The sequence below is a fragment of the Neovison vison genome, chromosome 4 (genome assembly GCF_020171115.1).
Source record: "Neovison vison isolate M4711 chromosome 4, ASM_NN_V1, whole genome shotgun sequence".
Lineage (NCBI taxonomy): Eukaryota > Metazoa > Chordata > Mammalia > Carnivora > Mustelidae > Neogale > Neogale vison.
In genome coordinates, this window is record NC_058094.1 from 41,723,435 (window position 1) to 41,740,804 (window position 17,370).

The following is a 17,370-nucleotide window of genomic DNA, read 5'->3' on the forward strand; positions in this document are numbered from 1 at the left end:
GTGTACATATGTATTATATAATCTAATACTGTTTATTTTTAGCCCATTGTTTAAAAAATAAAAGTTAAAAAATTTTAACTAACTGCTTAAAAGTAAAGTTTTGCCATTGCTTGGAGAAACTTTTTTTTCCTTCTCTGTGCTGCCAGCTGTAACACTTCTTCTGGGTTGCTTGCATTCAGTTCTGTCTGGCCGATGGCTTTGATCTTCCAAAACAAGAAAGTGACATTATTATAGGTGTGGTCAAAAATACTAGTATACAATAATATAAAACTACCTACATACTAACACTCAGCTTAATGATTAGTTAACGTCTAATTCTAAATGATGAGAGATATGGAAGAAATTAATAAAAACAGACTAGAGCCACTCTTAAAAAGGATATGCTAAGCCACTTTTTATGGAATTATAGTATAGGTCCCCCTTATCTGAAGGTCTAGGGTCCGGAAGCAGATGATCCTTCTCCTGACATATCTTAGAAAGTCAAGAGTAGGGGGGCCTGAGTGGTTCAGTCAGTTACGCATCTATCTTAGGCTCAGGTCATAATCCCAGCATCTTGGATCCCTGTTCAGCAGGGAGTCTGCTGCTCCCTCTGCCTGGTTTAGTGCTGATCAAAGCCTCCACCTGCTCTTGTGCTCTTGCTTGCTCTCTCCCCCTCTCAAAATCTTAAAAAAAAAAAAAAAAAAAGTTAACAGTAATCTAATACTGTACCACAATGCTTACATCATTCACCTCACATCACAAGAAGGGTGATGATACTCTTGAGAGACTATATTCACATAGCTTCTTACAGTATATTATTATAACTGCTCTTATAGGTAGATATATACATGTAGCATTTAGTACTAGCCATGATTTCAGGCATCCACCAGAGGTCTTGGAATTTACCCCTGTGGAAAAGGGGGGAGACAACTCTATCTACAGTAACATTAATTCATAAAAGATTGACTAAAAATACCAGTAAATATCATGTCATTTGACACATTTGTTACAGTTAAATTAGGGCTCCAACAAAAGTTTATAAATCAAAATTCATGTTTCAGGAAAGGCTTCACTTTTTTAATGTGCAAAAATAGCTAGCTGTTCAGCACTGTAACAGCATATAGTACTGCACTTCTTCCATGATTAGAAAGAAATACCTCAGCCTACTAAAAATCGACAGTATTCTGCCAAGGAGCATTTTGTGAGAACATTTTAGTATCTTTGAATTACCTTTAAAGAAACCCAATTAGAACATCTTTAAACAACAAAGACTGTTCTGATATGTAGCTTGAAGGGGGATAGCAAGACTACCCAGAAATGATCAGAGTAGGAAGACTTGCTGGATAATACCATTTCCATATGAAGGAATACACATGGAAAAACATGGTCCCAAGGTATAACTACAGAGTAATTTCCAACAAACCAAATGTCACAAAGATAACTGGCTATAAAAGTCCAAAGTAGAAGACAGAAATTGGAACAGCCCAGAGATTTGAGAGAAACAATGTACTCTGTGTAGCAGTCAAAACTGTAAGTGGATAGAGCTACCAAGGGAGGACGCAGAGCAAGCGGAATAATGGAGGGACCAACTTTTGGGGGAAATCAAAGTTAAGGGGCAGACAGGGAGATACCCACAGAGAAGAAAAGTCCTAACAGTCAGTGAAAACAACAGTCAAAATGATGTCAGGGAAAGAATTTTAAGAAGTGAGAGATAAACAAAAGGATAAGGACTGAAAAATAGCCACTGACTGAATGAACCTTGAGATAACAGGAGTGGTGAGTTACACTGGACCAAAGAGCTTCAAAAAACTAGGCAGAGAAAGGGAAGAGGGAGGTAGAGGCACAGCCAAGGATCAAATAGTTCATAAGCTATGGGGCAGATTGACAATAGAGGAGAGGAGACAACTAGTTAAAGGTCACCGAAGAGAGAATCAAAGCCTAAAAACTTGCCTTCATCAAGGAGTAACAGAACCTCTTACTAAGAGGGCACCTCGTGGTGAGCACAATTAGATTTTAAAGGTGGGAAGGAGGGATTTGAAGCTGTACTCATATGGCCACAGTTCCCAAAACTACAATTCCTATATGGATAGGAGCTGGTCAGTCTTTTTTCTGGTCTGAACACAGGCAAGGAAGTACAGAATACGGAGAGAAAGGACAGGGGGGCTAAACAGAAGGCAAGTCTAAATTAGTCCATGAAAAAGTAGACCCCTGACTGCTGGCCATAACACAAGAGATGAGGGGCCAATGAAGGTTGGAGACCAGGGTTTGGTAGTGGCACCAGCTTCTATGGTTGCAGGAGTTTTTCCAGTTGGACTCTGGCTCAGAATAAAAAGCTTACATTTTTGAAAAGGGATTTTTCCAGGTGAAGTGAAGGACCAAAAAAAAAGCAAAGATGCTATAATATTGATCAAAGGGTAGTTCTGACAGTCAGCCATAGACAAGCAGGGGTTTCCAAATGTGGTTTGTCATCAGAACAACCTGCCAAAATTATAATGTGGATTCCAGAACCTCGTCTCAGACCAACTGAATCAGTATCTCCGACAGCACACAGGTTGGTATTAGCTATACTCAAGTGAGTAGGGAAGGACGGGAAGCTGGGGAGGCACTGACAGACTGAGGAAAAACTAGTCTTGAACCTGAACATCTCCCTGATAATGAGGAACATGGGAGCCAGGAAATAAGAGAGGGATAGATTACTGGCAGAAAGACCTTACGTAGAACAACTGACAATAAGGCCGGGCTATGGGTGTGGGTGGCTGATTCAGAGTAAAGGTAACAATGGAACTATGCAAAGCTAGGGGTACTGGGTTAACAGATCACATATTTTGATGTACGTAGAGGAACACCCAGTAGGTTGGTTTAGATGAACTCATGTGGAGACCGACATAAGCTTTAAAGAGAAAGCATGTAAGATGATTACAAGTAAAGGCAATTTGGAAGTAACAATTTCAGTACTGCCTTCCAGCCCTGGATAAGCTGGAAATGCAGGGACAGTGGCCCCCAGTCAAGTGCAGCTAGTTTCACGTTTTTTTCCTTTCATTTTTTAAAAAGATACTATTATATTTTTCCTCTAAATAATGGTCCTACAATTTAGTCCAAGTAGAGAGTTTTAAAATACGGACAATAATATGTAATTTTGTTAATGTGGGTGATAGAGGAAAGAGAAAATATCTTTGGTGATAATGATGCAAAAATGTTAGGCAAATAAAAATGGCCATAAATTTATAATGCTTTGGCTTATAAGTCAAATCTTTAAATAATCTATTTAATTACTACTAAGTATCTATTATGAGCCAGGAAACATTCTAGGTATCAACTGTAACAAAACCAAGTCCCCACCTTGTGGGGAAGTAACCAATAAGTAAATATACAGTGTATCAGATGTAATAAGTATAATGAAGGAAAATTTCAAAAGAGAAATGAGAAGTGTTAAAGGGTAAAGGGTGGGGAAAGACTGCCTATTTTATAAGATGCCCAAGAAATGATGATCACTAAGAAGACAGTTGAGGAGACCTGAGGGAAGTTAAGAAATGTTTCTAGAAAGTAAAATTTCAAAGGCCCTTCAGTGATGGATGTCTTCAGCACGCTCAAAGAACAGCTAATGGTATAGCAGAAGTTAGCAACGGAGAAAGTGGAATGGATAGTGGTCAAGTCATCTGCAGCCTTGTGGGTCATTATTAAGGACTCTGGCATTGCAGGAAATGGGAAACCATTTAAAGGTTTGGAGCAGAGAGGGATATGATCTAACATTTTAATATAAAATAAACTAGAGGTAAAAGCTCTAAGATAAAAATAGGACCTATTAAACAGATAACTAAATTCTGGCAATAACCAGGCACACAAAATCTTTTTTTGTTGGTCCAAATGTTAACAATGGTTTAATACCATGGAAATTAAGTATATCACTGAAGAAAGGCATATGAAGTAACTTACTGCAATTTGTCTTTTATCTGTTTCTCCTCTTTTATGGTGAAGATCTAAACAAATCAGTTAAGAATAATAAATCTGATACTATTAAATACCATGACGTAATCTCAATTGTTCCTCAACTTTGATTTAGGAAATACACAGTATTTTTTCAATTTACAGAAATGAACTGTTCCAATAACACATATGCTGATGAAAGGATACAAGTCAAATATTCCAAAATGGTAACATCCCATATGTAGTCATAGTAGGAGTCCATAGCATCATGACTGAAAAATAGAATTTAGTTACTTCCTCTTTCTTAAGCCGAAAAATTTCAACTTCATTTTAAAAATGATTCGTACCTGTTTTGTTCCTGCAATGACTTAAAGGCTGTCTTGTAGTCAATTTCTCTGAGGAACTGACATAAAATTGCCACCTACATAAACAAAGATTTGAAAATGGTTTCACGTAACCAGTGTCAACAATGACTCCCTTGGGCGGGGTAAATTTTTTAATTTATTAAAATTTTTTTTTAATAATCTCCGCACCCAATGGGCGGTTTGAACTCACAAACCCAAGATCAAGAGTGGCATGCTCCGGGGGCGCCTGGTTGGCTCAGTGGGTCGAGCCGCTGCCTTCGGCTCAGGTCCTGATCTCAGGGTCCTGGGATCGAGTCCCGCATCGGGCTCTCTGCTCAGCAGGGAGCCTGCTTCCCTTCCTCTCTCTCTGCCTGCCTCTCTGCTTACTTGTGATCTCTCTCTGTCAGATAAATAAATAAAATCTTTAAAAAAAAAAAAAAAAAAGAGTGGCATGCTCCTCCAACTGAGCCAGCCAGGTGCCCCTGGGAGGGTTAAATTTAATGATTCTTACATCAAGAATATATTCAAGAGGACTTGCAGATCGTACTGAGTAGATCCGCTTGTATTTATGGACTCCTACATCTAATTTTAACTATGAAAAACCTTTACACAAGAATCTGTCTGCCCAGGGCGCCTAGTGGCTCGGGGGGTTAAGTGTCAGGGTCCTGGGATGGATCCTCTCATCGCGCTCCCTGCTCAGTCTGCTTTTCCCTCTCCCTCGGCCCCTCCCTCTGCTTGTATGCGCATGTGTGCACTCTTGTATGCATGCTCTTTCGTGCTCTCAAATAAAATCTTTTTAAAAATCTGCCCAATATTTTTTAATCAATGAACTAAATCATAGTTTAGTTTTATTGGAGAAACTGGCAAAAAGCCAGTTCAGAAAACTGAAAGGAATGGAAAACTGCCAAACAAAAGTATTACATAATGACTTTCAAGGACATACAGAACATGCAATTAGACCTGTCACAGCTAGTCCACTCCTCCACACCCTCGGTCTCTGGCAACCACTTACCTACATTTGGACTATAGATTCGCCTACTCTGGACATTTCATATGAATAAAATCATTAATACAAAGCCATGTTTATGTGGCTTTTTTTCACTCAACAAAATACCTCTAAGATTCATCCCTGTTGTAGCACGTATCAGCCTTTCATCCGCTCTTATGGCTAAATAATATTCTACCACAGGATCTACCAAATTTCATTTATCCATTCACCAACTGATGTACCTCTGGGCTGTTTCTACTTTTTGGCTGTTATGAATAATGTTACTGTGCACTTTTATGTACGAATTTTTCTGGGGACTGGTTTTCAATTTCCCTGGTTACAAATCTAGGAATTGAACTGCTGGCTTACATGGTGATTTTATGCCTAAAGTTTTTGAGGAACTGCCAAGCTGTTTTCCAAAGGAGCTGCCCCGTTTTATATTCCTACCAGCAATGTATGAGGGTTACAATTTCTCCACACCTTCACCAACACTAGTTACTGTCTTTGAATTACAGCCATCCTAGTGAATATGAAGGGGTATCTCACTGCCATATTGATTTATAGGTCCCTTGCTGACTAATGTATATACCCACTCTTACATATTAAAAAAAATACTTGAAAACGCAAAGACCAATGTTTTCTAATTCATACTTTCATTTCAGTTAAAATTTACTAAAAAATTTGAAAGAATATGCCAAAATCTTAAGCACCATAAACTTTATGATACAGAGAAAGGCTACTTCCCAGTTCAATGCTTTATATTTAAAGTAAACTCAATACATGAAAATAAATCAACAACATGGTATCATGAACTAACCTGTGTGTGGCAATTCAGCAAGGAACAGCATTTTATCATTCGTTTTATTACCTACAAAAATAGATTATTTTCAAAAACAAGTCAACATCAATGGTAACCAACTGACCCGATGTAGAATGTCAACAGTGGTAAAAATTTTGTGTATGTGAAAATGGTGGGTATATGAGAACCCTATTTTTTGCTCAGTTTTGCTGTGAATCTAAAACTGCTCTAAAAAAAAACAATTTTTAATTAAAAGTAGCTAGTTACTACAAAATTTAAGATCTCATTTTAAAAACCATTTATTACTAAAGTACTGAAAAATACCATTCAGTAAGTTTTGATAACAGCGGCCTAAACCAGAGGAAAGAGCAATACATAGGAGAAGAAAATGAAATAAATTTGAGATTTAAGAGAGAATCAGTATGTCTTGAAGGCTGATTAGATTTCAGGCGGAGTGTCAGTAAAGAAGAGGACATCAGGATTTGGGCTTGGTCAACTCAAATGGTCGAACAAAGGTGTTTGGTATTTTGGTGTTTTGTTGTTCTTTTTGTGGGAAAAGGTTATGAGGAGGGAGACTGTAAGGTCAGATACTGAAATCAGTTTTGGACAGGTTGAGTTTTAAGTGTTTTGGGAAATCAAAGCAGCAGTGATCTGTGGGCCCTGGAAATATACAGTGGAATTGCAGCTAGAGCGTTCAATTTGGAGTTATCCCCACATACACGGAAAGAAATAAATTCACCCAAAAATTTTGGAGCCCCAAAAAAACACTGTAAAGGTAGGAAAGAAAGAGAGCCCACAAAAATAGTTTACCTGGTCTGTATATACATCAGGGGGCACAGCCTTATTGAAGAAATCAGAACACACAGCTCCTGCCTGCAGGTAATAGTGGAGAGCTGCTGAATACTGATTTGTTGCTAAAGTAGAAAACAGAAGTAAAGAATTACTGATCATTAGGCATAATAGGTGAAAAAATAGACAAGGCCTCTTTTGTGAAGAGTTGGGTATTATTACTTCATGAGTTGATAAAAGCAGATTCAAACCACAGGAGTAGGGATAAGACTTATCCAGGACAACGCATATACACACACACACCACATTTTTAAGAACTACTTTAAAGAAGAAATATAGTATGTTCCTTGCTTTCTAAAACCGATTAGCCAAAAATTTAGCTCAGATCTCCTGTCAACCTTACTAGCACATTACTAGAATTTAGTATTAGAGGTATCTGTTTCCCAAACACCCATACTAGAAACATAACCTGAATTTTCCGAGGTAGTTTATAATCAATAAATCTATTTTGAACATGGATATTAAGATTTTGAGAGTAAGTTCTTCGAGGAGTTCTGGTAAAAATGAGCATTGAAACTAGTAATTATTTGCTTCAAAAAGAATCCAGGAGAGGGGGGATGATGCAGGTGAGGGTACAGATAAAATAAGCTGGGCATAAGTTAATGACTGTTAAAGCTGGATGACAGATACATGGGGGTTCATTTTACTAGCCTTTACCCTCTCTTTTATTTTGAACTTTCTCTTTAAAAAATTTAATTCCTAAAGAAAATTGATCCTGAACCACCACCAGTCAGAAATTTGATTTTATCGATACAGTAACAGAAATATTGGAACTTTCATATCAAGTATCTATCACATATAATGGGGTGGGGGAGGAGTCAGAAATCTACTTCCAAGAACACAAATAATTATCAAGAGTGCCGAGACAGATTTTAGAACAGCATATTTAGAGTAGAATATTTTAAATTTCTTTTTAAAAGGTGATTTTGTTGTTCTTGTTGTTGTTTGTTTTTTAAAGATTTTATTTATTTACTTGACAGAGATCACCAGTAGGCAGAGAGGCAGGCAGAGAGATGGAGGAGGAAGCAGGCTCCCTCCCGAGCAGAGAGCCCAATGTGGGGCTTAATCCCAGGACCCTGGGATCATGACCTGAGACAAAGGCAGAGGCATTAACCCACTAAGCCACCCAGGCGCCCCAAATTTCTTTATTAAAGATTTTTATTTATTTATTTGAGAGAGAGCAAGTACAAGCAGGAGGAGGGACAAAGGGAGAAGGAGAAGCAAACTCCCCACTGAGCAGGGAGCCTGAGTCAGGGCTCCGTTCCAGGACCTGAGCAAATGGCAGCTGCTTAACCAACTGAGCCACCCAGGTACCCCTGGGATAGAATATTTTAAAACAGCAATTTTAAAGGGGCGCCTGGGTGGCTCAGTCGGTTAAGTGTTTGACTCTTGGTTCTGGCTCAGGTTATGATCTCAGGGTCCTGGGATCAGGCCCCCACATCATACTCCCAGCTCAGGGAGGAGTCTGCTTGTGGATTCTCTCCTTCTCCCTTTGTCTCCCCCCCTCCCTGCTTGTGCTCTCTCTCAGTCTCTCTCTAAAAATAAATTAAAAAAAAAAAAAAAAAGAAAAGAAAAAAAGGCAATTTTACAAACTACCTACCTTTAACTTCTTTTCCTAAGAATGTTTTAACCGGGGCGCCTGGGTGGCTCAGTGGGTTAAAGCCTCTGCCTTTGGCTTGGGTCATGATCCTAGGGTTCTGGGATTGAGCCCTGAGTCGGGCTCTGCTCAGCAGGGAGCCTGCTTCCCTACTCCCTCTGCCTGCCTCTCTGCCTACTTGTGATCTGTGTCTGTCAAATAAATAAATAAAATCTTAAAAAAAAAAAAAAAGAATGTTTTAACCAACTTAGTAGATGAACATTCAAACTTTTTTTTAAAAAAAACAGAAAAAAGGTAATCAATATAAAAAATTAAAAGTATGCAAACCAAATGCTCAATATGGAAAAATGAATATATAAGTCTATCTAGGAAGAAGAGTTAGAGATGAAAAACAAGACTTAAAGTATTGGGGGGAAAATGTGTCATGTATTTATTTTCACTTCCAAAAGTGCTACAAAAAAGCAAAAACACAAAGCAACCATACATCTCACTTACCAAAATAAATGTCTGCCTGAATAATTAGCCAGGAATGGGTGTTGGGGTTTATGCTGAGGGCGTACCGAACTAGCTCTTTCACTGTGATTGCCACAGCTTCAAAGTCCACCGACTGGAGGCTTAAAAAAAAAAAAAAAAAAAAAGACAATGAACATTAATCTCTATTTTTCAACTTCAAATTCCAGACACACTAAAACAAAGACTTAGCCAAAATTTAGGTGACCATAAATACAATGCTAAGTATTACTAAGAGTAAATATATTTAAATGATCACAGCAACTAAGTCTAAAAAAGGAGTAAGGGGAAGGAAGGAAGTCAGCTGCTCTGAGCCTGGTTAAACCTGAAAGTCCTTTGACACAAAAATACAAGATGGAACTGTGGGGATAAAAGCCAGCCCAGCATCCAAGAAATACAGCTGATAGTGCCCACCTCCCAGAAACAGTAAGGGATAGTGGGAGAGAACATAGGCTCTGGATTCAGACACACAAGAGGGTCAAGATCTAACCATAGTTCACCAGCATCCCAGTACAGAGGAAAAGAAACTATGGTATTGTTGGCAAATACTTGATCAGACATTTACAACTAAATGAGTTAAACAGGTTTGTGATACAAGAAATTTATAAAATGTTAGTAAGAATTCTATCTACAAATCAAAACTGATATTAAAACAGTAATGTTTAATCCAGGCCATTCTCACACTATTTTTGGAGTCAATAAAGACTCTTGCTCAAGAAAAATGCTTTCTTGGTCATTTAGTCACATTTTATTTTCTCTGGGTCAATTTACATTAGAGTGCCTTTATCACGAAGATAATGGTTATTAGGCCTATTATGTGCCAGTCCTTATTCTAAACACCTACTTTAGAAAATGTATTAATTTATTTAATCCTCACAAATCTGAGGTAGGTACTATTCTTTCACCCATTTAATAAATGAAGAACTGGCAAAGAAAGCAACTTATCCAAGGTCATCCCCTAGGTAACTGAAAAAGAGGCTCAGACTCAAACCCTACCAATCTAGCTCAAAGCCTCTATGGTAAACTATTCTTTTGCTTCATTTATAAACATACACTGAAAATCAATCATTAAATTATGATGCTACCGACTATCAATTAAAAAAGCATAAGTATTTCTACCTGACTTATGGACTGCTATCTTACATACAGAATTTTACATAAGGCGCCCCTGGATGGCTCATTTGCTTAAGCATCAAGACTCTTGATTTCAGCTGGGGTCATGATCTCAGGGTTGTGAGACTAAACCCCACATGTGGGGCCTCCAAGATTCCCTCCCTCCCTCTCCCTTTGCCCCTCCCTGCCCAACCAGGTTCATGCAGGGAAGCTAGGGAAAAAAAATTTTCAGGGGTGCCTGGATGGCTCAGTCTGTTGCACATCTGACTTCAGCTTAGGTCATGATCCCAGGGTTCTGGGATCGAGTCCCACATTGGGCTCCCTGCCCAGCAGGAAGCCTGCTTCTCCCTCTCCCTCTGCTTATACTCTAGCAAATAAATGAATAAATCTTTTTAAAAAATTCATATAAAAAATGCAGTTACAGGATGCCTGGCTGGCTCAGTCAGTAAAGCATGTGACTTTTGCTCTCCAGGTTATAAATTCAAGTCCCATGATGGGTACAGAATTACTTAAAAATCTTGAAAAAACAAATCTGCAGTTATAACGTTGTGTAGTATAAACATTGGCTTCGTGAAGCATGGTGATTCTTCCGGAAACAAGCCTCTGTAAGTGGAGGAAAGGGTCACCCACCCACTTTTGACCCTCCAAACCTCTACTCAAGATGCACAACTACTTTCCTACTTCTCCATCTCTAAGACTGAGATGAAAGCAAATTACTCTCATTCTATAGACCACTTACCTACCTACCAAAATCTTTCCTTCTTCAAAGACGCCACTAAGAGCAATAAAATAAGGCTTAGTCCTGCCCTTCAGGAGTAAGTTAAAAAAAAAAAAAGCAAAGAAAAAATTGGGGAATGAGGAAGGAAGAAAAAGTAACTTTTGTAAGAAAAGAAATGGGACTCTTGAATGAGAAGTGGCTATGGGTAGGAAAAGCAATGTGTAAATGGTTTCTTCTTTCAGAAAAAGAACATTTTTGGGTACCTGGGTCGCTCAGTCAGTTAAAAGTGTCTCCCTTCTGCTCAGGTCATGATCCTCGCTAGGCTCCTGGGATCAAGTCCCACATTGGGCTCTCTGCTCCACTATGAGCCTACTTCTCCTTCTCCCTCTGCCCCTCCCCCTGCTTGTGTTCTCTGTCATATAAATAATAAAATCTTTAAAATAAAATAGAAAAATAACATTTTCTTCTCTCTCTCCAAAATTCCCCCATCATCTTATTGTGGTTCTCAGGAGATGAAAGAAAGAACATTTCTCAAAGTACCCAAGAACTTCTCAGTAACTAAAAGGGGTTTGGGGCTGGGGCGCCTGGGTGGCTCAGTGGGTTAAGCTGCTGCCTTCGGCTCAGGTCATGATCTCAGAATCCTGGGATCGAGTCCCACATCGGGCTCTCTGCTCAGCGGGGAGCCTGCTCCCCCCCCCTCTCTCTGCCTGCCTCTCTGCCTGCCTCTCTGCCTGCTTGTGATCTGTCTCTGTCAAATAAATAAATAAAATCTTTAAAAAAAATAAAAAATAAAAATAAAAAAATAAAAGGGGTTTGGGAGCCTCTGACAATCACAGTATTAGAGCAGACCTACAAAGAATTATTAAAAAGTCATTTTCAAATAGATACCTGTAAAAGATGCAAAATCCTGGAAATCTAATAGGAAATCAATTTTTTTACCTTGATTTTCTATTTCTACCCATTGACAAATTGTCAGGATCACTCAGGGATCTTTCTGTTCAACTGAAGGCTGGTGTAACTTAGCTCTTAGAGTTAGGTTACATTCATTTTTAGGAACATAATGACTGCAACACAGAAACAAACTTGGCTGGAGAAGCCTAAGAGAAGCCTTTTAGTCAAATTACTCAAGGTTACCTATATCAGGATGGTTTAGTAATAAATATAAAGCTATAATACATCTTACTTGGGAATGGAAGATGGCCAAATAGAAATGTGCTCAGCTGTAATATCATTGACGATGTCCTCCTAAGAAGAAAAAAATATATTTTTTTAAAAGTGTGATTTTTAAAAAATTTCTTTTGAAGATTTTTTTAATGAGATTATGAAATACTGACCCGAACATTGTGAAGTTTCACAAAGAGTGACAAAATAATAGTCAAAACCAATGGCTCCTACAAGAAAGAAAAGAAGAAAGAATCCTTAAATGTATATATTTAATATTCCTGTCAACCTCAGGGACACCAAGGATTTGCTCTCAAAAAATTCTTTCACTTTTGAAATATACCATCTTCTTTAGAGCACATACTACAGGTTGTTTATTTTTAATCTCATGAAAGAAATCAAGCATACAATTTACACAAAAATTACCCTATTTAGCGGCCCCTGGGTGGCTCAGTCAGTTGAACATCCAACTCTTGGTTTTGTCTCAGGTCATGATCTCATGGTCATGGGATTAAGCCCTGAGCTGGGTTCCACACTCAGCATGTTGTCTGCCTGAGATTTTCTCCCTTTGCCTCTACCTGTCCCCCATGCATGTGCACCCATATGTATGCATGTACGCCCTCTCTCTACATTAAATAAATCTTAAAATAAATATTACTATATTGAGGTGACAAGCCTATGGTGCTCCAGTCCTCAGATGACTTTTAAAATTGAGTAAAAAAATCTCTTTCCAATTAGTACTTCCAGCTATCTCTAAAAAATTAAACTTTTTATTCTTATTCCCTACAATAATAAAGAATGGAATGGAATCTAGGTTATGTCCAGTATATAGATGTAATATTAATGCTAACAAAAATTAAAACCAGGCTTCACACAACCAGCTCTATTAGGAAGACTTCTTTAAAAAATACCTGTTCTATTCACTAAAACATGTTAAGGTAACTGCAAAATAAACCTCTGCATTCAGACCAACCTATCTTCAGGAATGATCACTGAAGATAATAAGCACATTATACAAAGTATTTAAATAATCAGCATTTAAACACTCTTTTTCAGTCCTGTTGTATGAAAATCAGCAGTAATTAGATCAACTTTTAATAAAACTTACCCGTAATTTTTTGATAAAAGAAAGTAGTTCGCTCCTACAAAAAAAACACAAATTTTGTATTTACATTTATTATCAGAATTAAAAAGAAAGCAAATTATAAATGGTTTACTTCTAACTCTCCAGTTCTGCACATAGCAAAGAAAATAATGTTCTATTGTCACACTAACCTAATAAAACAACTTGTCTGTTTTATCATTATGAGACTTCTTCAGTACAATGCAATCACAGGCTTCACTGATTCTGAATTCCAATAGATATTAAATGATTAGCAATCTCTTAAAATAACATATAAGCATAAGATACCTCCAAAGGTGGCCATGTCAGACCAGAAATCAGCACCAGAGAACTCTAATAGTGTCTATCTTTATGATATACAAAGATAAAAGGCTGATGTTCTTGAAACAGTACACAGTACACATAACTCAAGAAATAAACTGATAGAAACATACCGATACATTATACCTAATGTAGATTCCCTTTGCTTTATTAAACTAACTCTGCCATCATTTCCACGTTTGTGTTGACTGGACACACTACAGATCTGAACAACAACTTCCCAAAGGTCTTTAGCAGTCCGTCTACTTTCTTTCGGGCCAGGAAGTTCTTTGCATGTAGCTGCTAAAAGCTGTCCAAGCTATAACACAAAAAAAAAACAAAAACAAAAATTCACAAAAGATAATTTGTAACAACAGAATCACAGATATAAGTTCTATTATTAAGGCACACTTGAAGAAAGAAAGATAACTATCCAAATATACCAGTTATTTTATACTGTGCCTTCCATCCAACCGCTGAGGAATTTAGAGCTCATTGTCTACTAACAGATCAGAAATCTGAATGGGAAAGAGGATGCTCTGGTTCTGCGACACTATAAAGCTCATTTTTTCTACACAATTAAAGTTTAATGAGGACAAACAAGTATAGTCTAGTAAGAACAAAACTGAGACAAAGCAAAGAGGTAGGTGCTTCATTAAAAGTTGTGTTGGCAGAGCGGCAGGTGGGAGGGACACACCAAGCTGGTAAATAGTATGATCCCACTTTAAAAGGGGTGGGGGACGTGGGTGTGTGCGTGTGTGTGTGTGTGTGTGTGTGTGATGGAACATATACATAATGTTAACCGTGGTAAAGCCCAGAGAAGCAATTAAAATAGTGCTTGAACTTCACACATGCTTTAATCACTCAAAACAAACTTTTAGTGAAAAAATGAGAGGAGATATTTGGAAATTGAAGTTGGCAAGATAAAGTAGTAAGATTTAAGGACAACCTTTGTCTAAGAAAAATGGCAGCCACTGACTGGAGCTATTGCAGATGTGAGGAGACAGAAGGAAGGACAGATTACTCAAAGTGAATGATCTAAATAGAGGAAGCCTTAATGACCAAAAATGCAGGAGAAACCCATGAAGAGTAGAAGGGCTGAAAGCAAAAGACAGAGAAAAGAAAGGCCCCATATGTACAGGAAAAAATTGGCTTAAGTCAAATTCAGCATTTCTTTCCCTCTGTAATTTCAAAATAAGAGGGCTCCCCCATCCTTCGTTCTTATTAAATCTGATAAGTAATTGTTCTTTAAGAGGGTAAAATGGCAAGGATAATTTCAAGTCTATCAGGAAACCCCAGATCCCTTACTGGACCTAGAAAATATTCATAATGGGGTCCCCACTGCTTAAGTCAGTTTCTTCAAGAAAGTGGCTATATTATGACAAAGATGAAAACTGATACTTCTCTCAATTTATAATAGAACATTTCAAAAATAAAAAAATCTGAATAGTTCAATACCCATACACTTGACTTACTGTGAATATTCTGCCGCATTTACTTTACATGTCTACCTATACAGCTTGTCAGCTAGTGAGCTGCAGACACTACACCTCATCCTTAAATACTTCAGGATGTATCTTCTAAGGCAAGAACATTCTCCTACATAATCACAACTCATAACCACTACTCCGTGATCACACCTAAGAAAATTTAGAACCCTGGTGCTTCCTAAGGTAGTAAAAATGATGTAAAAACCCCTGCTGTGGGGCACCTGGGTGGCTCAGTAGGTTAAGCATTCAACTCAATTTCCGCTCAGGTCATGATCTCAGGGGCACATGACGGAGCACTGAATCGGGCTCAGTGCTGGGTGTGAGCCCACTTAGGATTCTCTCCCTCTCACTGTCCCTTCCACACCCACGACTGCTTGCACTCTCCAACAAAAAAACCAACTCTAGCTGTGCTATGTGAAAGGAAATCAAGAGTCCACAGTCTAGCAGAACATTTCCTCCTGCATGCCTACTGAACCCAAGTCGGCTCCGACAACGAGGCCCACCATACATGCAGGTACTGACGGGCAGTGCAATGAGGGCCTCCTATAGCTCCCGGTCTTCATTCATCTTCTGTTGTCAAGAATCACACACTTAGTTGAACCTCACTAGACTGCTTTACGTGAAAGTAAAAATTGTCAGAAATCCTGAACCCCATGGGCACCTGGCTGGCTCAGTCGGAAGAATATACGACTCTTCATCTTGGGGTGGGGAGTTCAAGCCCCACACTGGGTACTGAGATTACTTTAAAAAACAACAACAACAACAACAACAAACAAAGTCTAAGGCCCCAAGTCAACTGAATTCCACAAACATTCTTAAACATCTGCTATGTGTGGGCACCAGGCAAAAAAAAACACTGAGAACATAAAAAGTAACTATGAAGATTACACTGCATAAGTCCAACAAAAATCTATGTCTATGGTTCAAAAGTAACAGGACCAGTAGCACATTTCAAAGGTAAGGTGAGGAGAAAGGAATAAGGCAAAGCTTCAAAGAAACCACACAAGGGGCACTAGGTGGCTCAGTCATTAAGCATCTGCCTTTGACTCATGTCATGATCCCAAGAGTCCTGGGATTGAGCCCTGCATGAGGTTCCTTGTTCAGCACAGAGCCTGTTTCTCCCTGTGCTTGCTGCTTCTCCTGCTTGTGCCCTGTCTCTGTCAAATAAATAAACATCTTGGGGTGCCTGGGTGGCTCAGTGGGTTAAAGCCTCTGCCTTCGGCTCAGGTCATGATCCCAGGGTCCTGGGATTGAGCCCCACATCGGGTTCTCTGCTCAGCGGGGAGCCTGCTTTCTCCTCTCTCTCTGCCTGCCTCTCTGCCTACTTACGATCTCTGTCAAAAGGATAAATAAAATCTTAAATAAACAAACAAAAAAACAAACAAACATCTTAAAAAAGAAAAGAAACCACACCAACAGGCAGAAGCAGGAAGGGTATCCCAGCTAAATGACCAAACAGCACATGTTTAAGTGTAGAAGCGGAGGAAATATCCCGCACACAGAGACATGTGAGTACTCAGAGAAGTCTGGTACCACCAGCACAGAGCTGGCATGACAGAGGAGCAGCAGAGAGCCAACTGGGGAAGAATCACCTGCACCTTAAAAGGCCTTATAGGCCACATTAAAAACCCTGCTCTTGTGCTATTACTATTACCACCAAGCCCTCCTCCTCCTCCTAGCAGCTAGTCTTTTATAACCCAAGAGTCCATAAATCCCTGTGCACTTCCCAATATATTACGCTTCCTCCTCTCCTGATCCAAGGGGCAGACGGCACAGTTTTGTATTATTTCAAAAGGGCACAATTTAGTTACATGCTTAAGATTTTTTCCCTTTCTTCTTTGTGATTACAGCATATCCAAATAAATAAGAAAATATGGAAAATAAAACTGATTAAAATCACCAAATATTCCACTATCCGGAGATAATGAGAGTCGATACCCTTCCAGATTTTTCCCAATGCACATGTATACATATTCCATGCCAAATTCCAAGTTTGGAAACTGCTCCAAATGAAGGGATTTTTGAAAGGGATTTTCAAAACATCCCTTACTCTAGACTTGTCGGATTCCCTTTTCCTCACATAAACAAGGCAGCAAGTGGCCAACGAGGGAAGGGGACACACGAACCCTAACTAGAGGAGATAATGAGATGCCTCAGTGACTTTTCAGCAAGGTCACCCCTCCTTTTGGGTGTGATCAGGGGGACTGCAAGAAGCAGTGAGATCACCCAGCCCACGGGCAGGGAACTTGCGGCACAATATCCTGCACACTGCAGGCCCTTAACCATGTGCCCAGTCCTGCCTCTGCACAGTTCCACAGAACTCACTGGAGAGAAGAACAGAAAAGCTACTGTATTGTCCTGAGCCACAAGCGACAATCCTAAGTGGAAATCTCTTGGAACAAAATGCTTCTCTCACCTGAGAGTTTAGTAAAGACCAAGACTATGGGGCATAACCAGACAACTACTCTAGATATG

The 17,370-nt window shown here is 39.0% G+C and overlaps 1 protein-coding gene across 1 annotated transcript in view; it reads right to left on the bottom strand.

Moving 5' to 3' along the window:
* Positions 1-13: 13 nt before the first annotated feature.
* Positions 14-17,370, bottom strand: part of INTS8 (integrator complex subunit 8) — a 49,050-nt gene continuing 31,693 nt past the window's right edge. The window contains exons 17-27 of the mRNA XM_044245273.1: positions 13,540-13,724; positions 13,091-13,124; positions 12,156-12,212; positions 12,005-12,066; positions 8,976-9,094; positions 6,845-6,948; positions 6,053-6,103; positions 4,251-4,324; positions 4,111-4,175; positions 3,913-3,956; positions 14-203 (exon numbers count right to left, since the gene is read on the bottom strand). Coding sequence (XP_044101208.1) covers positions 87-203; positions 3,913-3,956; positions 4,111-4,175; positions 4,251-4,324; positions 6,053-6,103; positions 6,845-6,948; positions 8,976-9,094; positions 12,005-12,066; positions 12,156-12,212; positions 13,091-13,124; positions 13,540-13,724 — 912 coding nt within the window. The 3' untranslated portion in view covers positions 14-86. The remainder of the gene's footprint in view (positions 204-3,912; positions 3,957-4,110; positions 4,176-4,250; positions 4,325-6,052; positions 6,104-6,844; positions 6,949-8,975; positions 9,095-12,004; positions 12,067-12,155; positions 12,213-13,090; positions 13,125-13,539; positions 13,725-17,370) is intronic.